At 45.2% G+C, this 26,815-nt stretch overlaps 1 protein-coding gene across 3 annotated transcripts in view; it reads right to left on the reverse strand.

Annotated features, from left to right (window-relative positions):
* PDE6A (phosphodiesterase 6A) overlaps window positions 1-26,815 on the reverse strand; it is a 58,134-nt gene that overhangs the window by 10,974 nt on the left and 20,345 nt on the right. For all 3 annotated transcript variants that reach the window (XM_078066732.1, XM_036080653.2, XM_078066733.1), the window contains 12 exons: window positions 26,448-26,512; window positions 21,939-22,005; window positions 18,894-18,941; window positions 15,899-16,048; window positions 15,207-15,350; window positions 13,283-13,348; window positions 12,941-13,087; window positions 11,883-11,990; window positions 10,105-10,214; window positions 8,532-8,619; window positions 8,240-8,340; window positions 7,723-7,830 (listed from right to left, as the gene is read on the reverse strand). In XM_078066732.1, coding sequence (XP_077922858.1) covers window positions 7,723-7,830; window positions 8,240-8,340; window positions 8,532-8,619; window positions 10,105-10,214; window positions 11,883-11,990; window positions 12,941-13,087; window positions 13,283-13,348; window positions 15,207-15,350; window positions 15,899-16,048; window positions 18,894-18,941; window positions 21,939-22,005; window positions 26,448-26,512 — 1,202 coding nt within the window. The remainder of the gene's footprint in view (window positions 1-7,722; window positions 7,831-8,239; window positions 8,341-8,531; window positions 8,620-10,104; window positions 10,215-11,882; window positions 11,991-12,940; window positions 13,088-13,282; window positions 13,349-15,206; window positions 15,351-15,898; window positions 16,049-18,893; window positions 18,942-21,938; window positions 22,006-26,447; window positions 26,513-26,815) is intronic.

A 26,815-nucleotide genomic window follows, 5' to 3' on the forward strand; every position in this document is an offset into this window, starting at 1 on the left:
ACTCTGGCATCGTGACGTGAAAGCAGCCGGAGGTAAGTAAAGGCAGAGGGCCCAGGGCGCAGGATACTTTTAGGGGCCTGTGACAATATTTGAATTTTAATTTATTTTCAAGTCAGAAGAAAAAAATAATATAATAATGATGGAGATGTAAGAGTGAATTCAGCCCGCATTATATTTGTCTTTATACCAGCACAATCATAAAATACCATTTTTTTAATTTATTTATTTTAATGGAGGAAGAAGCCACAGAGGCAAAAGTGTCTAGGACCCACCAAAATCATAATGTGACCATCTGTAGAAAAGTAAAATGTTATTTATGGGTATTAAAATGCGAACTTCTTATACTTTTTGTCAGGAAATCTTTTTTTTTTTTTTTTAAGAGCTTATTTATTTATTTGACAGAGAGAGACACAGCGAGAGAGGGAACACAAGCAGGGGGAGTGGGAGAGGGAGAAGCAGGCTGCCCGCCAAGCAGGGAGCCCGATGCGGGGGCTCGATCCCAGGACCCTGGGATCATGACCTGAGCCGAAGGCAGACGCCTAATGACTGAGCCACCCAGGCGCCCCAGGAAATCTTTTTTTGATTATTTCCCACCCAATCATTTAAAAATGGAATGGGCATTTTCGCTCATGGGTGGTACAAACACAGGTGGCAGGCCTCACACCCCAGCGCTTGGAGGATCCCGAAGCCCCTCCAACTCATGGTCTGGTCAGACTGTGAGGAGCGAAACTGGAAATTAAGTGGAGACATGAGGGCTTTCATGAAGAATGGGCAGTCACACCCTCCTTCGAGAGTTACTTTCACACCTCAGCCTGAAGTCACCATCCTGAAGTAGGGTCACCTAAGAACTAGCTATGCAGCTAGAAAAGGCCGGTTGGTTAGGTTGTGTCAAGGGGTTAGGTGTGGACCTCAGCCTGGATGAGGCTCACTGACAGGAGCCCTCCAAGGTCATCGAAGCACGGGGCGGGGGAGGGGAGTGTTGAGTGTTTTCCTAACAACAACCAATTCTGACACCAACTTCGTGTCCTACAATTCAATTCTGACACCGTCAGACTCCACAGGCTTAAGGGCTCAGTCCCCACAAGACAGCCCTCACTTCAGACGTCAGTCACAAATACCAGGTCCTCCGGTTACCCACACTCTTGTCCAACTTGGCTACAAAGTCGGGGGTTCCCACAAACATTGCCTTCGGATTCAAAAATTTGCTAGGACAGCTCACAACACTCAGGGAAACGCTTTACTTACAGGATACACTTCAGGAATAGCCAATGGACAAGAGGCACGGGAGAAGGGATGGGGTGGGAGTGGGGCATATGCAGAGTTTCCACGCCCTCTTCAGACGTGTCACATTCCCAGCACCTCGATGTGTTCACCAACCCAGTAGCTCTTCGCACTCTGTTGTTTAGAGATTTCTATCATGTAAGCATGATTGATTAAATCACTGGCCATTGGTGACTAACTCAGTTTCCAGCCCCTCTGTTCTGCACAGAGATTGAGGGTGGGGCTGAAAGTTCCAAGCTTCTAATCATGGCTTAGTCTTCCTGGTGATCAGCCCCCATCCTGAAGCCTTCCAGGAACCCACCCAGAGTCGCCTCATTAGAACAAAAGACACTCCTATCACTCCTACCACTCAGAACATTCCAAGGGTTTTAGAGCTCTGTGTCTGGGAACTGGGCACAAAGACCAAACACATCTTATTAAAGCCCAGTAAGCTCCCAACACCACTATGTGCTGTGAGCAATACTGCACAGCACTCCATGCCCCAGCTCAAATCCCATGATAATCCATCAGGTAGAATTAGGAGGTAGGATCTTTCATGCTCTTTGAGCAGATGAGGAAACTGAGGCATGGAGAGGTGAATTAACCTGCTCAAGGTCACACAAGCAGTAAGTGAGAGAGCAGGGACTTGAACCCAGGCTGTGGGTGCCAAAGCCCTTCATTGTGTAATAGCCACACTCTACCCACGTGGGAAGGTCTAATTGTATGTCATTGATGGACCCCAAGACTGCTTTACAGCAGTGGTTTTCAGTCAGGGACTATATTTTGCCCCTAGGGGATATTTGGCAATGTCTGGAGATATTTTTGATTGTCACAACTAAAGAGGAGGCTGCTAATGGCATCTTGTAGGGAGAGACCAGGGATGCTATTAAACATCCTACAATGCACAGGACAGCTCTCCACAGCAGAGTTGTCCCCAGATTTCAGCAGTATAAACACTAACCTTAAGGTTGAGAAACCTGATTTACAGGCATTCAAATGGTCAATGAGTGCCTACCTAAAGAATTGTGAGAAATATTTACTCTCTTATGTGTTTTTAAGTTGACATCTTGACAATTTCATCATATGCTTAAATATTTGCAAAGGATCTAATTTATTGCACATTATAAACATTGGCATTTAAAAATGAAATTGTTACATCATTCTCTACATACAAAGGAATCTAAATGGCATAGCAGTTTCATGCCAACCTTTGGCCCATCAACCATTTAAAAATACATGAACAAGCTTTTCTTTAAGAGTTTAAAATTTTACATCCTTCCTTTTATCCATAAGCTTGTATCTCCACTTGACTTCACCCACAGATTTTATCCTAATTTTTTTTTAAAGATTTATTTATTTATATGGGAGAGAGAGAGAGAGGGAGTGTTGGGGGGAAGCAGAGGGAGAGGGAGAGAGAGAATCCCAAGCAGACTCCCCACCGAGCATGGAGTCCAACATGGGGCTTGATCTCACGACCATGAGGTCATGACATGAGCTGAAACCAAGAGTCAGACACTTAACCAACTGAGCCACCCGGGCGCCCCATCCTAATGTTTTATATTTGTGTGTGTGTGTTTACATGTGTATATATGCAAGTACATATATGTATATCAATGATCATTGATCGCCATTTCACATTTACCTGCAACCAAATACGCCCATTAACTGAAATGATATAACTAAAGATTTTTTTTCTTTGACCATAGGCCTCCAAGTACTGAAAACTTTTGGGGGGGCACTTTTTATTATTACACAGTTAACCAATACAACAAAGATATATTGCCTGTTTTTAGAAATAATTATTAAATGCTCAAGGTAAATTTTTTTGGAAATTCATCTCTTAATGAGACAGGATGAGGCTTATTTAAAAAATCAGTTAATGGGCACCTGGGTGGCTCAGTCGGTTAAGCAACTGCCTTTGGCTCAGGTCATGATCCCAGGGTCCTGGGATTGAGCCCCGCATGGGGCTCCCTGCTCAGTGGGGAGTCTGCTTCTCCCTCTCCCTCTGTCCCTCCCCCTGCTTGTGTGCTCGCTCTCTCTCTCTGTCAGATAAATAAATATAATCTTTAAAAAAAAATCAGTTAATGAATGAATATTTATTTCTCATTGCTAGATTAAGATAGGGTTTAGCATGTGTTTTATGCCAGTTTTTTTCTTTTTATAGATGCAAGTAATTAGAAGCCTCGGGAATGGAAGTTTTGTTACAGCAATGTCACTCAATTCTTCCAAATTAACTGTTAAAAAGTATACTGCGATCATTCTTCTGAATGATTTATCAGCTGACAATTCCATTAGGTTCTCCTTCAATTTTGTTTAAGCAAACCTTTGAATCACTCACTTCCTCAATTTTCTGGAAGCATACCATAAAGATTTCACCAAGGCTTCTAATATGACTATTAATTACACCCTGGACACTTTCTCTGTGGCATTCTGGTTTAAGCCAAGATCCTCAGAATGGGTGAGGTCAGCTAAGACATTACTAATTTAAACATATCTTTCAGTGTTATATTTTTTATAAAGTGCTTTCATCCTCTAACAAGTTTTAACTTTTCATCAAAACTTTGCAGCTGCAGATTTGACCCGTTTAATTTATGGAAATGTTTGCCATGTAACATAATTGGAAATGCCTGTCTGTTACTGTCCAGTAAAGCAAGCAGATCAGACGTGTTTTTGTCAGAAAGAATCCAGTTTTTTTTCCAATTCAAATAAGCATGTTAGAATGCATCCCAGTGTCATCCATCTTATTTTTTTATTCTCAGTTCTAAGAAAGGTAGACGCAGGTAGATAGATTGGTATGTAGGTAGAACAGATACATGGTAGCCAGATAGACAGACAGAGAGATAGATAGATAGATAGATAGATAGACAGATGATAGAAAATGGCACAGATTAAATGTGTGTTGCTACTCTCAGTACTTACTTTGATGCCCCTTTGCCCTGATATCAGGTGGGCATCCCTGGACAATGGTACATTCTCTGAAGGAAGTAAGATTGTTAAATAAAAAATGCCTTAGCTCCTGTTGCCCCATTGTACAATCCAGGACAGTTCTCTTTCTCTAATGCCTTGTTATGCCTTTTATATATATATATATACAGAGAGAGAGAGGGAGAGAGAGAGAGAGAGAGAGGGAAGGCCTGAGTAAGACTTTATTTTGTAAGGAGGGAGAAGAGTAAGGGGACTGACGATGCTTCACCTCTTGGGCTGGGAGTGGGGGTGGGAGGGGTATGTGTACCTCAGTTTGAAGACTTCCAGTTAAAACTCCCTTGGCTTTTGCAGGGATTGAAGTCCTGCCTCTGCCCTTTCTTCTTTCTTTCTTTCTTTTTTTTAAATTAAACATCGTATCTGGGAAATCCTCCCTATCATTCGCTGCAAAGCCTGCCTCACATCCTGTTGTATGAACGTCCCGTGACGTAGCTGACCCGTTCCCCCATCAGTGGATACTGGTTTTCAGTCTGTCTGGTGATTACAAATAAGGCTGCGTCAACTAGTGGTGGATACGGTTGTACCTCGTTGGCACACGTTGGGGACAGTAGCTGGAGGGCGAATCCTGCCCGTGGGATTGCTGGGTCAGAGGATGGGCATTTACAGTTGGACCCGAACCGCCGCCCACAGAGGCTGCGTCTATTGACCCTCCCGCTGCAGTGGACGCGATTAGATCACTGCTGCCCCTCACTCTGCCCAGCACCGTGTGCTTGCAAACGTTTTCATCTTGGCTGATTGGAGGGGTGAAAAAATTTTGTCTCGCTGTGGTTTTATTTTGCATTTCTCTGATTGTGAGTCAGGTCATCGTCTTTTCATATGTTTGCTTCCCTCTGTAATTCCTCTTCTGGGAAATGTCTGGGAAAAATGAGCCTTTTGCCCATTTTTCTATTGGATTAGTCTTTTTCTTGAGTTGTATTAACACTTTATTTACTAAAGAAATGGGCTCTTTTTCTGTCAAAAGTTCTGTTGGATACATTTCCCAGCTTATCACCTGCTTTCTGACTTTAGCTATGCATTCTTAACATGTGTTGTGCAGAAATCCCTAATTTTTATGTAGTTAAATTTATCAATCTATTTATGACTTTTGAATTTTATGTCACACTTAGAAAAGCTCCCTCTGAATTTATTCTTTTTAATTCTACCATGCCTTTTTCCCTCTCTTCCTTTTTTTGGTTTGTTTTCTCATTATTTTAAGACCCTTGATTCATCTGGAACTTATTTTGCTATAGGAGTAAGATAGCGACCTGGCTTTGTGATCACCTATGGTATCATACAAAATATCACTGGTCTTTGTTTCTGGTTCCTGGAACAAAGCTTCTCAAACCCTTGGAATTTCCTGAGTGACAGCAGCGTCCTTCCTAGAAAGCCCACTATGGGTTTAGGCTAATGACCATGATTTAGTGTGGGGTCCCTAGAAAGGCTCAGGGTGGGACTGGACACCAGAAAATCCAAGGAAATTGAAGGCTAGAACTTTCAGCCCCACCCATCAACCTCTGTGAAAGGGTGGGAGTGGGGGGAACTGTAGATTAAGCTCTGTAATGCTCAAACAATGGCGATTTGATGAGCTTCCAGGTTAGTGGAGCACCCACTTGCAGGGAAGGTGGAGCACCCCAGTTCCACAGGGACAGATGCTCCCGTGCTAGTGACCCTTCTGAACCTCGCTCTACATATCTCTTTATTGGGCTGTTCTTCTGCATCCTTTATAATAAACTGGTAGATATTAGGGAATGTTTCTCTGAGTTCTGTGAGCCGCTCTAGCAAATTAATAGAACCCAAGGATGGGGTTGTGGAAACCTCCAATTTATAGCCAGGGGGTCAGAAACAGAAGTGGCAACCTTGACTTTCATTTGGTGTCTGCAGTGTGGCAGTCTTGTGGGAGTAGCCCTTAACCTGTGCGTTCTCATGCTATCTCCATATAGACAGTGTCAGAATGGGGTTAAATTTGTAGGACACCCAGTCTGGGTCCACCAAGAAATGGAGGAAAAAAAACCCATCAGACTACCTCACGGTCCCAACATCATTTATGCACTTATCCCTTTCTTCACTGGTATAAAATCCACTTTTTAAAAAAAGTTTTATTTATTTCTCTACACCCCACGGGGGCCAAACACACAGCCCTGAGATCAAAAGTCGCATGCTCTTCCGACTGAGCTAGCCAGGTGCCTACAAAATCCACTTTTAACACAGGCATAGTCTTTCGAGCTGCCCCCATTGACCTGTCCTACTCATGTCTAGGACTGAACTGCCTTTAGTTCTCCTTCTTCCTACCATTACTCTTGTATTTCAGAATTTTCTGGCTATTCTTGCTTACATATTCCTCATAAGAATTTTGGCACTGCTTCCTAATGATCCCCGAAATAAAGTTGATGTTTTCCTTGGACTCACCTTAAATGAATCATTAATTAGGGAGAATAGACAACATTTAATACTAAGTGCCCTTATCCAAGAACAGGGTGTGCGTCTCACTTGTTCGATTTTTCTGCTGCTCCATTTTGAAATGTCCAGTCGGGCAGCGCCTGGTGCTCTTGGGAACAGCCATAGCCTGAGTGCGCCCCCTTGCTCAGTGGGGGCAGGTCGCACAGCTCCTCAAGATCAGGGGGTCTGCCTGGTTGGACAACCGCAAGGCTGAGGGAAGGGCAGCTTGCCATTTGCCCCTCTTCCCAGAGCCTGTCCCGGCAGCCACCTCTTCTCTGTTGCAGAGACTTGCAACATTTGTGGTTTAATCACACCTCATCTCCACAGAAGCATCTGGAGATAAAACCTGATAACTTCCTTGGGAATGGGGTCAAGCCTTCTCTTCCCTGACCGTCGATACCTAGGACTCATCACAGGGGAGTCAGGAGACCATTTGGCTTGGGCCACCTAGTCACAAAAGGCCTCAAATTTACACTTCTCACCCCATCATCATTTGAGGTGAATCACACTGAGGCAACTGGAAGAATATATTCATTAAAAACTCAAATGTGAGTCCCATTACCAGACCTCATGCCAGCAGGGCACTAGAAATTTAATATAAATCATGTACCTGATTTGTGAATAGCAGAGCTATATTGTAGGACATTGCCACATATAAAGGAATGCTAAAAAAAATTAAGCCTACATATTTTGAGTGACACATAGGTATCACTCAAATCATAACTGGTGTAATGCTTTGTGTTTTATCAAAACCTTTAAAGTCATATCACTTTACCACCCAAATTCTGAATCTTATGATAGAAATACTTCAAGTACAGTGCTTTTTGTATCCAGAGAAATAAAACAATATTATCTTATGTTTTAGTGTTAAAATAAAAATTGAACATATACCATAGTTTCTGCAATTCCGTTTGGGCATAACTTCATTGTTTTCAGATGTCAGCAGCCTCTAAAATGGCAAGTGTCCCAGGGCTCCCTTGAGGACAGCAAGGCCTGTCAGTGCAGCATCTCACCTCAGGGACCCCCAGCTTAGGAAAATCAGGGGTTAAGCCCTGTCTTACTCACATAACGATTTCCTTTCGTGTCTGCTCCAGCATCATGTACTGCGTCCACTCCTGTTGGGTTTCATATGTCTTAGACTGATCCACGATCTTTTGGAACATTGTCCTCTTCCTGCAAAACACACCAGTTCGTTAAAGGAGCTCGTCTTAGAATAAGGCAAACCCCGGGGCTTCTAACATTGGCTGTTTCAGACAGAGGCTTCTGAAAACAACATAATTAACAAAACAAGGTGGAAAGAACCAAGGCCCAGGAGTGAAGACCTAGGTTCTCACCTAGACTCTGTCACCAATGTATTACCTGGATCTTACTTAGCCAATCTTTCCCCCTGGATTTCAGTGTCTCATGGATACAATGGGAGTGAGAATATCTAACTCCCAGGATTGCAGTGAGAGTTACTGTTTCATAGCACAAGACCTGTGCCTGGCACACAGAACATATTAAATCAATTGGATCTATGGTGTTTATTATTATAGTCATTGTTATTGTTATTCTTGTTCTTAAAATGAAAAGAAATACCAACTTGAAATACAGGGCGAGGTCTGTGGCAATGATTGCTATATCCATCATGTGGATTGCATGCTCATGCTGTCTGCGATTGAGATTTTGGAAGATATTCAGGCTCTAAAGAGAAAACCGTAGAAGAGATGTGAGAAGTGATGCTGGCAGGATAGTCACGCAACTACCGATGGTGACCCCCTATGGTGGGAGAGGCAGCCCAAGCCGATGGGAAGAGTGCTGCCCGGCCACACTCAGGCTTCTGGTGAGATGGGGGCTCCCGGCAGGCAATGCAGAGGGCCCTCCACCCATCCTACCTCATCTCTCAGCAATGTTTTGCCGAACTCCAAGTGGTGTCTTTCCAAGATGGAGGACCCATGGAGCTTGGCCAGTGGGTTCTGGGATCTTAATGGGAGACACACACACACATAATCAGTATGGAATGGCCAAGAGGGAGGTTAAAGACATCATCCAGTCCTGCCCCCTCCTAATTCTGCAGGCAGAGAGGCTGACGGCCAGCACTGAGAAGGAGCTTGTCACACAGTGAGATAGTGGGAAAGAAGACTAGACATCAGGTCTCCTCTCAGGCTTTAGCTTTCTCCACAGCTGATTCCGAGCCTCTCTGGGCTCATGGACTCCTTAGAGAGGCCGTTGAATAGCATGTGCCCCAAAGGCACGCACACATACAACGCCACAGGCAATTTTAGAGATTTCTGGGTTCCCTGTACTCATTCATGGACATTGGCCCTGGGCCATACTTTAAGGATCACAAGGCCTTGATGAAATACTTGAGTCTCAGGAGAAGCTACGAATTCCCACAAGTGGTGTGTTTATTCATGTCTTTATTCAATAAATATTTGTTGAGCACTTACTGTGAGCCAAGCACTGAGCTCAATATTTAGCTTCCCATAAGGTAAAGTGTAAACACGCCCTCTAGCCTCAGAGCAGCATGTTCTAGGGCTTGTTTATGACTTACAGGCTGTGGGCCCTGGGCAGGGCCTCAGTTTCCTCCTCCATAATATGAGTACAACACTAGTCCCTGACCTACCCAGCCTACAAGGTGGTTATGCAGGTCCGCCAAGACCATGGTGCAAGGACCACGTTTCCGAGGCTGTCTGGAATGTAAGCTGTGTGAGGACAGGGACTGTGTCTGCTACCGTGGTGTACCTCCTTTGTCCAGCACAGGACCTACCACACGTACATTAGGAGCATTACAAATACAAGGTGAATGAGTGAGCCAGTGTCAGTTACATTCGGCTTAAATTCATTCAGCAGGTAGGAAGGCAGAGAGGGAGGGAGTTTCATATATTGCTGTGATAGCAAATTACCACAAACTTAATAGCTTAAAACAGTAAAGATTTATTATCTGATAGCTCTGGAGTTCAGAGTCTAAAATGGGTCCACAGAGCTGCTTTCCTTCTGGAGGCTCTAGGGGACAATCTGTTCCCTTGCCTCCTAGCTTCTAGAGGCCACCTATCTTCCTTGGCTTGTAGCCCATCCTTCATCTTCAGAGCCAACAGTGCGGTATCCTCTCTCCTCTCTAACCTCTTGCCCCCCTCTTAGAAGGACACTTCTAACTACATGGGGCCCACTTGGATAACCCAGGATAATCCCTATATTTCAAGATCTTTAATCACATCTTTGAAGTCCCTTTTGAATATAAGGCAACATATTCCCAGGTTCCAGGCATGGCGCCATGGACATATTTGGGGGTCATTATTCTGTCTGTCACTGGAGTTTACCCAGACCCACAGGGCAGGAGGAAGTAAGAAGCTGTGGACCGTGGGACTTTCCCTTGGCCAGTGAATCTGCCTGAGAGCCTTTCAGATCTGAGTAATGAGTCCTGGGAGCGGGAGGCAGAGAGGGTGGACAGTGGGAGGGCCGACTCACTTCATCTGGTAGAGGTTGTTGGTGCCTCTGTGGTCAATGTCATGGCAGAAGGCAGCGGTGACCATGGCCAAGGCCTCCAGGTCCGTGAAGTATCGCTTCAGCTTTCCAGTCTGGAAGAGCAATCAGAGGTGCCACTCATTCCTTCCTTACAGGGGATGGAAGCAGAGCAGATGTGAGGGGGAGGCCTGGAGCTTGGGAACACAGGGCTGACCTTGGCTCTGTCCCTGGCACAATAGTTTGACCAGATGTTTGTCTGGGACTGGGGGTTTTTTCAAGGATATGGGACTTTCCATACTAGAAGTGGAACAGTCCCAGGCAAACGGGGATGGTTGGTCACCCTAGTTCTGAGCGATCTTAACTGGTCCAGTCTCCCTCTGGGCCTCAGTATCCCAATCTGCTCACTGGAGGTAGAGTGCACTGGACTAGACAGATGGTTGAGAAATTGCAGCTGTCAGGTTTTAGGATCTGGAGGGCTTTTGAACATGCCCAGACTGGCAAAACAGACCCTCCACTGGTTTAAGCACAGCCCAGAAGAATCTTTCCCTGAGCCTCCTTCAAATACTTCTAGTTTATGCTGGGTGTTGGAGAACGGGTTGGGGAAGAGCTCTGGAGAGGTGATGCTGACTCTGTGACTCTAAGAAATAAATCAAGTCTCAGCGGTGTCACTGTCATCTTCTGTGGTGGCCTGGCCAGAATTCCTGCCTTGAGGCCCTAGTGCCCATCCCGCCCCACCATTCCAGCCATGAGGGAAGACCTGAGGAGGAGGGGGGCTGGACAAGGCCAGAGACTTGCATCATAATCTGGATGGGAAACATTTTACATGAAATACGAATCTCTGAACTCTCTGAGCCGAAAAGACTGACACAAATACACATAGGTACATCCATCCAAAGACACCGTGGCAGTGTTTGTAACAGCGAAAGGTCGACAACGAGCCCTGTGGCTAACAGTAGGGGGCTTGGCAAAGATATCCTGGTGTATTCGAACAATGCAGAATACTATGCAGCCATAACACGATATCATGGATAAGCCTCGAAAGCATCATGCTGAGGGAAAGAAGTCAGACGCAGAAGGGCTGATACTGTCTGAGGTACTTAGGGTACATGAGGTACTTAGGGTAGTCAAATTCATAGAGACAGAACCGGGAAAGTGGTCACCAGGGCTGGACAGAGGGGAAAGGGGAGTTGTTGTTTGGTGGGGACAGAGTTTCTATGGGGGAAGATGAAAAAGTTCTAGGGGCGGATAGCCGTGATGGTGGCACAACATGGTGAACAACGTACTTAATACCCCTGACTGAACCATACACCTGAAAACGGTTAAAACAGGGAGTCTTCTGTGATGTGTATTTAACCACAATAAAAAATTAAATATATGGAGAATGTGATTGGTATAGTTTTTCAAATGAAGAAACATGTTCTAGGATATAACTATTCAGTTGGATATAAACAAACACACTCTGTGTGTCTGTCTGCGTGTGTAAAAATAGGTCTCGATGCTTCTAGAAGAGGATTTGGAAGGAGCTGTGCCATGGTTATCTCTAAATAACCGCACTGGGGTTGCGGGCAGCCTGCGCTTTCCTTCATTTTTTATTTTATACAACTCTCTCTGCTCGGAAGTCACGTAGGCTAAGCGTGTGCTCCTCTCGCGCCATTTTTTTTTTTTTAAAGCACCGAAGCCAGAGCAAAGCGGCTGCTTCCGGGCGCGGGTGGGAGGTCATCCGGTGGGGCCGGAAGCGCCCGCCGCCGTCCCCCGCCGTACCCCGCCGTCCCCCGCCGTACCACCAGCAAGGAGAACATGGTCTGCCCCACGTTGAAGCCGTGCCGCCAGTTGTGGTAGGTGATCCTGCGGTAGCCCTTGCTCAGCGAGTACATGAACCGCACCAGGGCCTGCGAACACGGGCGCGGGAGTGAGGCCTGGGAGGCCCTGCCCCCCCCACCCCCCACCCCTGCCCCCCACCCCCCCCACCCCCCACCCCTGCCCCCCACCCCCCCCACCCCTGCCCCCCACCCCCACCCGTGCCCCACCCCACCCCCCACGGGGCCGAGCGGGCAAGCAACAGCTGCGGGAACGCTGGCAGAGTACTTTGCAAACGGCTAAATACGAGCAAAATGGACGTTGTTGGGAAACCAGGTGCGTGTGAGACCCTCCACTAACCCCGCTAATGGAGCGTCATCAGTGTTTCCCAAACTGGGCCCCGGAGAGCTACCGGGGAGGAAAACAAAAGGGGTCTTTAAGTCAGTGGTTCTCCAACGTGAGTGCCCATCAGAATCACCCGGAGGGCTTGTTAAAACACACACTTTCTGATTCATTAGAGCTAGGAGAATGCGTGTGTGTGTGTGTGTGCGCGCGTGCACAACGGAGACTTTGTGCTTCTGATACATTCGCAGGTAGTGCTGATGTGGTTTGGGGCAGCACTTGGAGAACCGCTGCTTGAATCAAACAAGTCTGGGAAATTTTGAGCTTAACCCCCACCCCAGCCCCCCCTTCCCCGTCGTCCGTCCCCAGGCCCCTAGATTCACAGTAGGCTGTAAGGAATCCTGCAGGGGAAAAGTCCTGTCTAAACTGACCCACAATTCCCACCCTTGTTTCACTATTAGTTCCCATTCATGCCTTGGGAACTCAGTGCCTCACAAGCCACCTTGAGAATCCAGCGCGCCCAGAACACCACAGTTCAGAGGAACTGGGTGTCTCTTTCCTGATAAATGACTCACCTGTGCAACATGACTAATGCTTTATAGCCTCAAAGCTGAGGGTGCGCTGTTTACAGATTGAGTTAAAAAAAAAAGAAGCAAGCAAGAAGAAAAAAGGAATCGGAAGAGGTTTATTTTGACCTTACCTCCTGAGGAATGTGAAATTTGTCCACCACTTTGAGCTCATAGTACATCTGTATCCCACATTTCACCAGCTCCAGTTCCGTGAGGGGCAAGTCGCTGAAGTGGAACTTATTGATTTCGAACTTCTCTGCATCTGGCAGCTCTCCTTGCTGTGTAAGGAGGGGCGTCCAGGGGTTGGGGCACCTGAAGGTTCGTGGGCCCCTCCCCCGGCAGCCCCCAGCCCTGGCCCCATCCCAGGTCTGCCGGGAGGATCAGAGCAGGGTGGGCAAGGGGCGTGCTTTGCGAGGCAGCCCCCTGCCCTGCGCATGCTCAGGACGCAGCCTGCGAGGTTCTGCCCTGCTCACCAGGATCTCAGCGAGTTCCTCTTCCTCGCATTCCCACGGCTCCTTCCCGTACACCTCTCTGGTTTTCTGCCAGTGCCCAGAATAGCAGAGAGAGAGAAAAAAAATCGGTTACTACATCTGAGGTCTGAATATGGCTCCACTTTTCCATTTCCATTCTCCTCCTTCCTCCAAAGTGCTTGCAGCGGGGGCCACCAACTCAGAGAGGCTGCCCTTCACCATTCATTGTTGGGCAAAACCAAAGTCCTGGGCTTCCGGCCGTGGGGACCTGCCTGCAAGTTCAGCTTTGCCACTTACTAGCAGAGCTGCTTAACGCCTTCGATCCTCCATTTCCTCACCTGTAAAATGGGGATAATAAAAGTACTTAACTGGTGAATTAAGATTAGATTTATGCCAAGTCATTTTGAAAAAACATGTATACAGCTAGATGAAATAATGCACGTAAGTCCCTCAGTGCAGTGCTTGGCACATAGCAAACACTAGAATTAAATAATGTTGCTGATATTCTTATTGTTTCTATTACTGACTGGAGTCAGAAGGTCTTGCTCATGGTCCTGGCTCTTCCTCTTACTTACTGTGTGACTTGGGGCAAGTTTCTTCCTTCCCCGGGCCTATTGTACCATATGGGCATGTGCCAGAGGAGGGGGGACCTGGACCCAGTTTCTTGCTTCTGATTTCTTGACCCAGAGCATAGTCTATTCACTTTTCACTGGTTCCCTGAGGCTGTGCTGCCAGAGGGCCCACATATCCATCACTTGGCTGAAATCATGGACTGAGACAAGCAAACCATGAGTCAGTTCATCCAAACTACATGATTTCTCCTTTGAATTTATCAGTGATTGGGATGAAATGATCAAATTTGTTGTGATATCTTCCCAGCTTAAGAAATCACTTCTGAAAACATTGGCCTGTATTGTTTCAACTTGTGAGATCTATAAGCAAGGTCTTGGGAGCTCAGCTGGGCATCTTATCCAATGCCATTTGGCTAACTCAATTGACTTCTAAGATCATGATCTCTTTGAGAACAAAATCCCAGGAATGATGAGTCACTAATCACCATATATCTTTCAAAGTACCTCATCCAGTTTCCTACCCCAGGTAGGACTCTCCTCTATAGCATCCCTGATAAATGATCACCCAGCCTCTACTTGGATACCTCTCTTGACAGGGTGCTCACTACCCCATGAGGCAGCCCCCGTTCATAAGAATAGTAGAGAATTTGCTCATTATCCTGATAAAGGTTAAACGAGAACTATTTAATGAGCTGGGTGATTAGGGGACAAGGTACTTCCCCCTTCTGGACCTCAGTTTCTTCATATCTACAACAGGGATAGAAACACTTATCCTGCCCACCTTAGTGTGCTGTTGTGAGCATCAAACAATACACTAAGTGTGAAATTGCCTTATAAACTGTAAAGTGATGAAACTATGTGAGGACTCCCTACTAACATCTAACTCCTTCTGTCATACTTCTTTGCTCACCAAACTCCTCTGTGATCTGACTGGGTTTCTGAGTGAGCTGGCCCCATGGAGGGAGTCTCTGAGAAACTGACCGTTGTCCATCGGGCTGTCAGAGAGAGCTTCCTCTCAGAGTAGGTGCTGTGGTTGGGTGACTCCATCTCTACTACCAAGTCAGCCCTCAGCACAGTGAAAAATGGAGTTTCCAGAGCTGTTAAGCCAAGATCTGGCCCTAAGACTGAGGTGGCATGCAAAGGACAGCTGTCGCCAAGCCACACAGATCAGCCATTATGTATGAGTCGCTGGTACTCGTGGAGCCATCCATCCATCCGTTGAATGTGAGGGGCCTGGGACATCCCTGTGCAAGGCCAGCCCACTCGTCTCTGCCTTCACGGAGCTTGAGTATTGCTCTGGCCACGTACCAAGGGTGTTTCTGCTAGAGCAGAAACAATAAAAGAACTTTACCCACCAGGATTTTCTGGATTTCTTCATTGTCACACTTCACGTGGTATTTTACCATGTCCTGGAAAATATCCTTCCGGTTTTCAAGTCTGTTCATTGACTCATAGGTGTCAGGGTTTAAGACGGACCAGCCCAGGAATTGAGCCAAAGACTGAAAGGAAAGAAAAGAAGAACATCCAGAGGCAGAACATCCAGGCTTGATCCTGTCTTTGCAACTTAGGGCAAGACTCCAGGATTCCATTTCCTCAGCTGTACGATGGGTTTGATCAGCTGGGTATTGCCCTCCTCGAAGAGATGGTGTGAGGATAAAGATCAAACAATGGATGGCAATGCACTTTAAAATAAAGTTCCAACACACATAAAGCATCATTCTTATCTGTAATAACTTTACCCAAGTATGTGTACCCATGTGGGAACAGGAGGCATATGGGAACTCTGTACTTTCTGCTCATTTTTGCCATGATCCTAAAAATGCTAAGAGGTAAAGTTTATTAATTAAAATTTGTTTCAAAGGGAATGTGGATTTCTCTGACAGCACATGGTAGTGCAGAAGTGGGAGCAAAGAGAGCGGACATTTAGGCTGAGTCAGGGTCGCATCGAAAAGGTAAGCTCCCACCCCTTCCCAAGTGAGGGCCCCCCACATGCTGGCAACAAGCCAACGCTGCAACCCAATGGCAAAGGCCTCCTCCCAAACCATACCTCCATGAGGGTCTCGTCCATCTCATCAAAGGGCTTCCCATCTTTGCGATTGTAAAACGTGGCCACCCCAACAATTTCTTCCTTCTTGTTCACAATTGGCATAGAAAGGACATTCTTAATCATCCATCCAGACTCATCCAGAGGCTCTTTCTACAAGAGAAGCCAGAGTAGGTTACAAATCTGTTACTGTTCAGGAGGACCTTTCATTCAGAAGTCTGGCCAGAACTGGCCCTAGAAATAGCAGTCAGAAAAGGACAAGGGAACAATAATTCTGTCTGCTTGTTATCAACAACATATGCAACAACAGAGGAGGAGCAGAGGGGTTCCAATGAGTTTAAATACCATATAGTTCACCAGCCTCTGTGCGTCAAAACTTTCAGACTTTCTGCCATGCCAGCTATTTAGGTCTGTTTAAAAAGTGCCTGTGCTTTCCAGGTAATATCTAAAAATGAAAACTGCGAAACAACTAGGGTCTGTGGGTAGGTGGTAAACAAAGCAGATTGTGGCTATGTCAACAAAACCTTTGGCTTAATGATGGGCTCTGTGCTTTGTTTTCCACCTGCCTGCTCTGAGAAGAGGTTAAGGTAATCTGGAGTGTTTCACCTGCTTCTGATCGTTTAGAGTCTCTCATTCACGGTGTCTCCCACACGCTACCAGTGCTGGAAGGGGCTTAACAAAGCCATCATTAAAGATCTTGTTTGTTTGTCTCTTGACTCTGTTTTTTTTTTTTTTTAAGACTTTATTTATTTATTCATAAGAGACAGAGACAGAGAGAGAGGCAGAGGGAGAAGCAGGGAGCCTGATGCGGGACTCGATCCCAGGACCCCGGGATCATGACCTGAGGCGAAGGCAGACGCTTAACCATCTGAGCCACTCAGGCGTCCCTGTCTCTTGACTCTTGATGTGACTCCCTGGGTTACTTTTGGCCTGTCATTTTATCTCAGTGGGCCTCAATTGTCTCATCTGTAGATGGGGATGGTAGCAAGAATCTCTGGCTCACGGAACAAATGAGACAAGGGAGCTGAAATATCTCGGTCAGTCGTAAGGTATCCCTTTGTGAGTCATTTCCCCTCTGTCTGAGCCTCTCACTTTTATCATTTATAACATGGCAATGACTGGACTAGGTCATTTCTAGGCTCTTTTCTCATGGACTCGTAAAATATTAAACATTTAACTGAGCTAGAAATCAAAAAAACCAAGGCAAATGAGGCACAAAAGTTATCCTCAGGTTGCTCATAATCTGGAAGGTAAGTGAGCAACTGCACAGCAGGTGGGGAGTTTCTTATGGTTCTGGGGGAGCCAGAGGAGGGAAGGAAATCAAGGAAGGCTTCCTGTACTTGGAGAGTCTTCCAATTCCAAAGTTCTAAGATTCTTAAGGTGGTGAGATGGTGATAAGGATAATGATGATTTCAGTAACACTGGAACTCAGCACCTGGTGGGAAAGTGACTCCAGGAGGATGCAGATTACAGCCCAAAGAGCAAGGGGCTGTTGGTCAGGAAACATGAGTTCCAGCTTTGCCTTCCCCCCAAGTCTCCACCTAACCTTCGGGGAACCCCTTCCTTCTGAAGGCCATGATAAGGAGACAGGTTTTATTGAAAGCCAAACACGAAAGCATTAAGGATTTTTAAGCAGAGAAGTTACTTGATGCAGCCTGAGTTTCGAAAAATTACTCAGGCTACTTTGTAGAGGATGAGTTAGAGGAAGAAGCCTAGAATCTAAAAACAAGATCAGATTTGATTTTTTTAATGTGGGTAAATGGACTTAATTGGGTAGGGACCAAGTTCTGTATGGTTATAGTCAGGTTAGCCGTTCTCGGCAATAATTGGAGCTCGTCACACAGATACGATCAAAATCCCAACACAAGGCATACGACGTTACCTTTGGAAGGATATCCTTGCTAAGCTCTTTCATGATGGTCCTCAAAGAGTAAAAAAATAATTCACTAATTTTTCTAAGAGTCATTTTTATTTTCTTCTTAATTATTTCCTAATTGCTAATGCTTTGTTTTTCTTCCATCTGGCGGGCTAACCTCAACAAATATTGATAGCTCCACCTGGAGCTGAAGATATTAAGAAAGATAAGGCCCAACCGTTGGCCAAAGGAAGCTGATATTCTGCTGAGAGGAATTAATCTGAAAGCAAAGAAGGGTAATAAAAGATAAAGTAAGGGGAATATAGTATGGAGAACTCCAGGCCACGTGTCCTCTGTCCTTGCCATGTGTCATCTGGCTTTGGTCTACTTCTCTAGAATCTCCTCCTGCCACTCTCCACGCTAGCTCTCACTTAGATCCATAGGGCTACTCTAGGTCCTTCCAACAAGCTCTCTTTCCTGTAGTCTTCTCTCCTTTCTTTGCTGCCCCAACATAATTGCTCAGGGACATTCCTTGATTCCTTCCAGATTAAGTCAGGTCCCCAGAAAGATTCCCTCCTCTATCCTTCTGTCCTTTTTTGACCAGCACTCCATGGCCTTTCTCCCCATGGAGATAAAGACCATGTCTGTCCGGTCCACCATTGCGGCCAGTGTAGCCCTGTGTCACATCCTGGCACAGAGAACGCCCTCCATAAACACTTGTGACAAAGACAGATAAAATCAAATGGAGTGCTAAACAGCATTCCATGAGAATCCCAAAGAGACAGAAATGATATTAGCCAGAGGAAACAGAATAAGACTTCATAGAAGTTTCATAGCATTTGAGGTTGTACTGAAGAGCAGAGAGTATTTGGGCAGGACAGGATGGTTCCGGGGCTGGGGAACAACATAAGCAAAGGTCCAGAGGCCAGAAAGCAAAGCGTGTGAACATTAAAACCAAATGGAACCTTGGAATTTACCAAAGTAACTCCCTCCCCACTTCCATGGGCACATGGTTTTTTTTCCATCCGTGTTTTTACTTTGTTGAGACGGCTTCCCAATAAGTAGATGGATTTTAATGTATTCAAACCCTCTTTGGGGGAAAAAATATCAGACGACTAAGAGACCAAAGAAATAATGACTTACCTGGAATGTAAAAAAGTCCTCTGCAGGTGCATTCATGATGTTGCAAATCTGAAAGTCATGAAGAGGAATAATGGAGCCGTGATTAGACTCGATAGCATTCCCAGTGAGCCCTGTGTGCTATCTTCAGAAACGCTATGTCCTTGCCCAAGGCGTTCACATTCTTTTCCTCAGGTAGACATGCTCAAGATGGCTTTCAATGATTAACTGAGGCTACTGAACAGAAAAGCTACCTTATGAACATTATTTCTTGCCATTTGCTTCACTCCTTAGTCACTTCCAAGCTTTGAAAAAATTGAGGCTACAGTTTGTCATTTTTAATAGCCGTATGGTATCTCATTTTGTTGTTTCTCTTTTGTTAAATATTTGGATTGTATCCAATTTTTGTCATTATTAGTGTAAATAATGCCACTCCAAGCATCTTTAAACCAATTACACTTAGGTTTGGTATTGTTTGTTTTGTAAAGGAGTTTTTTCTTGGGGTATAAACCCCAAAGGAGAATGAGAAATAAAAGGTGTTATAGCTCTGGTTTTATGTTGCCAGACTCCTCTCCTAAAAATTGAACCAGTTTACCCTACCATACATATGGGACTTAGCCGACACTCCAGAGCCCTGCCCATGGGACCTCTGTGTACAGTTGCATAGTGTGTGTACTGCACAAAAACATCTCACTGAGGGGCTGACTGGGAGCTGAAATCCAGCCTGTTCTTGACTCAGCCTGTTTGCAGAGCCATGCTCCTCGTCTTTCTCTTTTTGTCCAATGAGAAGGGGTACTTTTTTCTAGTTCTCAAAAAGGTACCAATATGAGCTTGAAGTAACCCAGCCAGTCCCACTGGCCCTGACCATCCTGTGGTCTCAGAGGGTGAGCTGTCTCTGCTCCTGTTCCAGAACTGGCCTCTCTTTAGACCAATTTCATCAGTTGCCATTGTTCCCTCCTGATCTCCGACCTCTCCGAGGGCTCTTTCCCTTCAGCCATGAGCTTGCTTGAGTCTCTCCCATCCTGGAAAATGAAATCCTCCCTCGACCCAAACATGGTCCCAGTAGCAACCATCCAGGCTTTCTCCTGTTCTTTTCTTTTGCGATTCTCTACCTCCTCATTACCCATCCACACCTTGGCAGACCACATGCTGGTCTCCACATCCACCTCACCACCAAATATGCTCTCATCGGGGCCACGAGTGATCTAACTGCCAAACTCAATAGGGTTTTCAGTTCTTATCTCGCTAGATCATTTTTGCTGCATTTGGCCATCTCTCTACTTCCTTGGTTTCCATGACACTACTCGCTCCCGGATCTCCAGATACCTCTGAGCCCTCCTTCTGATCCTCCCTCACACATTCCTCTTTCTCCACCTAATCTTTAAATGCTGGCATCCAACAGTATCCCACCCCAGGTCCCTCTCACTCTCCCTGGTGACTTCATTCACACACATGGTTTCAGGTACCATCTGGTCCTGATATCTTCCAAATCCCCATCTCTGTCCCTCCTCTCTCCCACAGCTTCAGAGTCATCTCTTCAGCTGCCTACTGGACATTTGCTGCCGAAAAATGTCTCAGTGTCACCGTGTCTGCAACTGACCTCCTCATCTTGCATCCAAACCTGATGGCAGCACTACTCATCCAACCCAGAAGCCCGAAATTGGCTCTGACTCTTCTTTCTCCCTCCCTCTCTGCTCACAATCACAAAGTCCTGCCAGTTTTACCCTCCTGGTATTAGATCTGATCCCTGATCTCCCTCTCTCCATCTTGTCTCTGTCAGACTTGTGTGAGTATCAAATGAGCAAATTTATTTACTGCGTGGCTCCTAGGCACTCAATGGCTGTGTGCCATGCTGGTACTCTTCACTGTCTGTGCCCTTGTTGAGATGCTCCTTTTCTCTTGCTTGTAAGGATATACTTTGTGCTCTGCCTCTTAATCCCTTCAGATCTCTCCGAGTTATCTTTTTAAAATGAAAATTGACTATGCCAATCTCTTGCTTAAAAGCTCATTGTCTACAGATTAACGTCCCACCCCCCGCGACCTGACATCCAAGGTCACTGCTATCTGGCGCTCCCCTCCCCCTCAAGCCTCATCTCTTGACCTCTTCCTCTCTCACACCTAATATTCCAGCCACACCGGACTGTACACACCATGCCAGTCAAACCTCCAGGCCTGGGTTTGCTCAAGTCGTTGCCTTCATCTTGAATCCCCTTTCCCGTTCCCGCCCGCCTAATACCTATTTATTTTAAAACCACTCAGACTAACACTCTAGGAAGAAAAGCCTGGTTTATATGCCTCCCACTTTGTGTTCCTAGAATATACCCAGTATATCTCTCTTGTGTCCTCATCACATTGTATATAAGAATCTGTTTAAAATATCTCCCCATTCGATTATGAGCTTCGGAACAGAAGTTGTATCTGGTACATCTATCTGTCTATCCCCAAAGCCAATGACAGTGCCTGGTACCTAGAAAATATTCAATATATAAACTTCTTGCTATGTGAGCAGCATTGAGTAGTGTGTGCCTGGGGAAGGATAAAGGGGTGACCGGGCTCAAATATGGGGGTGATGTGCAGCTAACAGACAAGACCTTTCTCTCTAGGGCAGGGGATGCTTACTCCATTTTTGACCCCGAGTGGGTGGGGCGTGGTGGGAGATGGAGCATTTGAGCTCTGCTGTACATGGTACAGCTGGAAATATGGCAGGGATGAGGGGTAAAGAGTGGCAACTGAGTCTCTGGAATGAGAGGCTGGGACTGGGTCTGTGGTGAGCCTGGGAGACCAGTCTGCCATTTGCTTTTGTCCCTGACACACGAGCAAGTATCTTTAGTTGTCAGTGAGACTAAGCCCCTTCCCATCTAAGGATTATTTCTCTGTGTATTTCGTATTTCCTCAGATGTCAATTCTCTGTTCATGTCCTTGGACCAAGTGTCAAGTGAGTTGAGAAATGAGAGAGTCAGGCTTTGAGAGACCCACACTTCCCATCGTGTTTCCCACTCTCTCGATCTGAAATCCTTTCACTCTTCCAACTGATTCAAGACTCTCCCTCTTCCAAGTTGTGTTACTTACCAGGCCATTCTGGGCAACATAAGTGGGCAGACCACTTACTAAAGCCCAATGATCAGGAGGTGGATTCCTGTAAAGGCCAAAGACAACTGGTAACTTTTGATGTAGGGACAGTTGGACTAAAACCTTGAATCTGGGTCTTTGCCCCTCTACTCTCTCATGGCTCTCAACTCCTGCTTACATTCCCTATGCCTGAATGAGCCCCAAATCTTGTCTAAGCATCTTAATGTTTCAAATTTAGACATGGAAAAAAAGCATGATGAATACATTTTATGATGGCACACTGAGTGTGATTATCCAAGAAAAGGGACAACATTGATTGCCGAACAAAAGCAGGCACCATCTTTTCCCTCCATTAATACACAGAGAGAGGTAGCTTAATTCCATAGAGAGACTGAGGGAACTCATCTACAGTGAACTCCTACCACGCACCGAGCACTAAGCTGGGTGCTTTACGTATTTATTTATCCCTCACGACAATATTACAATTTTTGGTATTATTGTCTTTTATTTATTGTAAGATTATACTTTTTTGTTGTGAGAAAAGATATAAATGTGGAAAGATGCATTAAGATCTTCATGAATCATTCATTTGCCTTTTTCTGTTTTAATTTCTGGGCTTATGTTTATTCTTTTCTTTGGGCTTATTTTTTTGCTGATTTGTTGTTAATTTCTCTTTTTTTTAATATTTTTATTTATTTTTTGACAGAGAGAGACACATCAAGAGAGGGAACACAAGCAGGGGGAGTGGGAGAGGAAGAAGCAGGCTTCCCATGGAGCAGGGAGCCTGATGCGGGCTCGATCCCAGGATCCTGGGATCACGACCTGAGCCAGACGCTTAACGACTGAGCCACCGAGGCACCCCTTGTTGTTAATTTCTTGAGATGATGTGATAGACCGCTCCTGTCTGTCCCTCCAGATCCACTCTTGAACCCTCCCCTCCCTGTGCCCGGAGGCCAATCTGTATGGACTACATCCACAGGGCTCCTGGCCTTCTAGCTTCTAGTTGCATATGAAGACTATTCTTAGTTTTTTGTTATTGGTTTCTAGGATATTTTCATTGTGACCAGGGGACATTCTATGTATTATTTCAGTCTTTTGAAATATATGAAGTTTACTTTGTGGCCCATTTATCACCAATTATTATAAATGTCACACGTATGCTTGAAAAGACTGAGTGTCCTCTGGTTTTGGGGATGGAGTGCTGTGTTCTCTCTATATCCATTCAATTAAGTTTAATTGTGTTATTTAAATATTCTATATTATGTTTTAGTCTGCTCCTCCTATCAATTAGCAAACATGGATCTGCCTATATCTTCTTATATTGCTGTCACCTTTTGCTTTTTTTTTGAGGCCATGTTATGAAGTGTATACAGATTTAGAATTGTAATATCTTCCAGTAATAGCCAGATGAATTAACCCCTTTATCATTAAGAATTGACTATATCTCTACTTGTGCTCTTTGTTGTATTATCTAATTTTATCTGGTATCTGATATTAACATAGTTATATTAGTTTTTTCTATTAGCATCTGCATGTATATATTTTTTTTCATTCTTTTACTGCCAACCTCTCTGTATTCTTGTCTTTTAGATAGGTCTCTTATAAACAGGATGTACAGTATTTCTTCATACCTAGAAAGTCAACTGTTCCTAGACAGACCATTTCCTACATGTAACTAGAAAGATAAAATACTGCCAGTTCATCTGTGACGCAATGTTTTTTGAACTTGTAATTATTACCTTATTAATATCAACAGGGATCTTTTAGAATTTAGAATTTAGGAATAGATTTTTATATTCCACACTTTTCCTATCTTTTTGTGCCATTCAAAGCAACTTTCTGTTTCAGTGCTGCATTATGGTATATAATCTCTTCAAGTTACTTAAAAAAAATAAAAAGATTATTTGAGAAAGAGAGAGAGCGCAGAGGGGAGGGGCAGAGTGAGAGGGAGAGTTTTAAGAGTTTTAAGCGGACTCTGAGCTGAGTGAGGAACCCCATACGGGGTTCAATCTCATGACCCTGAGATCACAACCTGAGCCAAAACCAAGAGTCAGATGCTTAACTGACTGCACCGCCCAGGCGCCCCTCTTTAAGTAACTTTATATGGCAATTAAATTCAATGTGGGTACAACCAATAGTGCACATAACTGAACTGAAGTCCTAACAATATCAATGGTCATGGCCAAGTTCATACGTAAACAGGCAATAATAGTTACATCATAACTGCCATCTGGCTGACAGCAATCATACAGTGTCATTGATTCTATTCCAGAAATGTCAAAAAGTAGAAAACGATGCATCTTAGAATCAATGAAATGTGATAGATTTCTTTCTTTCCGGCCAGCAATCTTTGTCATTTAATTGGAACATTTAGTTGATTTACATTTAAAGTAATTATCAATATATTTTGGTTTAAATATTACCTTAATGTGCACTTTTTATTTTTTCCACCTGCTCTATGTTCTCTCTAAACCTTACTTTGTCTTCTTTTGGTTTGATTAACCATTTATTTAGTATTCGTACAGATGGCGTATACTTTGGCAGTCATTTAGGATAGCTGCGAATATTCTGGCTCTCACTCCTGGCACATGAGAGGGTTGCATTCTCTGTCCACTTGAGGTTGGGTGCGGCCATATACTAACTCTGGCCAGTGAAACGTGAGAAGTGAAGCGCGCCACCTCCGGAGGGATGTTTAAGAGCCAGTGTGTGTTTTGTTGTGTTCTCGCTTTCGCTCTGGCAAGTTAGTCAACCTCGCAAGGTTCAAAATGGTGGCTGCTCCACCAGCTGTGGTCCCTGCCTGGCTACCATCCATGCAGGATACTCCAGCCACACCCACCAACCAGCAATTTACAGGCAGTGGGATGATAAATAAGTTTTTACTGTTTATACCACTAAGGTCTTAAGGTTTTGTTACCATAATGTAGCCTGGCCTGCTTTGGCCGATACACAAATTGCTCTCAGAAACAGGGTGCTGCCATAACAAAGAACCTAAAATAGGTGACATAGCTTCAGGACTGTGTGGAAGGTAGCAAAGTGAGTGTGTGTTATCAGAAGCTAGAAGGATATGATGCTTGATAAACAGTGGTAAAACACTGTGGAAAACTGTGACCTGTGGTAACTAGTAACAACAGATAAAGAGTTTAATAAACTTATATCTCTAGAAAAGAAGTTAGAATGGTTAAAGAGTATGCATTTGACAAGGTTAAAAAAAAAAAAACATGGGTGCCTCAGTGGCTCAGTTGGTTAAGCATCTGACTCTTGATCTCAGCTCAGGTCTTGATCTCAGGGTCATGAGTTCAAGCCCAGCGTTGAGCTCCATGCTGGGTGTGGAGCCTACTTAAAAAAGAAAGAAAGGAAGGAAGGGAAAGAGGGAAGGAGGGAGGGAGGGAGGGAGGGATAAGCTTAGAAAAGAATCAGTTTTCATGCAAACAGGAATGAACAGAGAGAACCCAGAAACTAAGGACCTTGAAGCAACTTCTCAGCCCCAACCAGTTACAGATAAACCCGTGAACTGGATTGTCTGTGTGACAGGATTATCATCCTTCAGTCCAGTGATGACCAAGATCAACTCCCATTGTGGCCTCTCATACCCACTGTTTAAAGATTAAGGTGACCGAAGGTAAATCCCAGAGTCTGATTTTGGCCCGGAGGTGTCTGCAAGTCAGTTCAGAGAGTGAGCTGGTTTCAAGGCAGAACTGTGAGTGTCCTGTTAGCACAGAGAAGATTTCAAATAGATAGCAAGGCAGCTAGGTTTCTGACAGTGATCTACTGACCGAAAAAAGTACAAAAAAGGGGCGACTGGGTGGCTCCGTCGTTAAGCGTCTGCCTTCGGCTCAGGTCATGATCCCGGAGTCCCGGGATCGAGTCCCACATCGGGCTCCCTGCTCAGCGGGAAGCCTGCTTCTCCCTCTCCCACTCCCCCTGCTTGTGTTCCTGCTCTCGCTGTGTCTCTCTCTGTCAAATAAATAAAATCTTTAAAAAAAAAAAAAAAAAAAAAAGTACAAAAAAGTACAAGCTTCTACTAAAGAAGGTTCTTGACTGTTAGAATCTTAAAATGGCCTTGGAGTCCTTACCACGTACAGGGAGGTGGAAGCCTCGCCCTCTGGGAATTCTTTCCTTTCCATCCTCCATGGTCCGGTAAGAAGAGGACAACAGAGAATGAGCTTTCCTTGCACCAGCTTCTTGCCTTTGCCTCACCTCCCTGCCTGGGCCCCAGATGTGCCTCCACAGGAAACCACTGGAAAGCCCTAATCAGATCCCACCGTCTCGTTCTGTAGACGGGGAACTGAGGCCTGAGACCGGAACTCCCAGGAGCTGACTCAACAACATGCAGCGTCTTTTCCCAACTCGTATGGTCTTTCTACTCTTCCACACTGTCTCCTTACTGCTCTTCCTGTCTCTGACCAAGTGTGTGGCCCTCTTGGGTTTGCTTAGTGTTGATCTTGGAATGAGTATCAATGGACATCGATAACATGCTTACCATTCTACCTGTTTTGAGGAGAAACTTACGGGATTACTTTGATGTCTTCTTTGCCATGTAGGATGTAGTCAATGACCTTGTAAAAGTTGATTTCCTAGGCAAAAGAGATAAAGAAATCTATAACATGAGAGCCAGAGACAGAACTTCAGCACGAGGGTGTCCATGAGACAGGGCTTGTTCTTTACTGAGTACCCTGTGGTTTTCCAGAAACACCAGCCTGGCCCTCTCAGGGCGTATCCTGGCTGCCTCTGGAGCTCACTGTCCTCAGCTGACTCGTGATTCAGTGTGCTTAACCTTCAAACCAGCCCACCGTGGCCAGGCAGGGGCTGGGATCTGGGAAAGAGGGATAGGAAGTATTCCAAGGGGAGCTGGGGGTTGAGCACAAGGAGAAAGAGAA

This window comes from Halichoerus grypus, chromosome 2, assembly GCF_964656455.1.
Source record: "Halichoerus grypus chromosome 2, mHalGry1.hap1.1, whole genome shotgun sequence".
Classification (NCBI taxonomy): Eukaryota; Metazoa; Chordata; class Mammalia; order Carnivora; family Phocidae; genus Halichoerus; species Halichoerus grypus.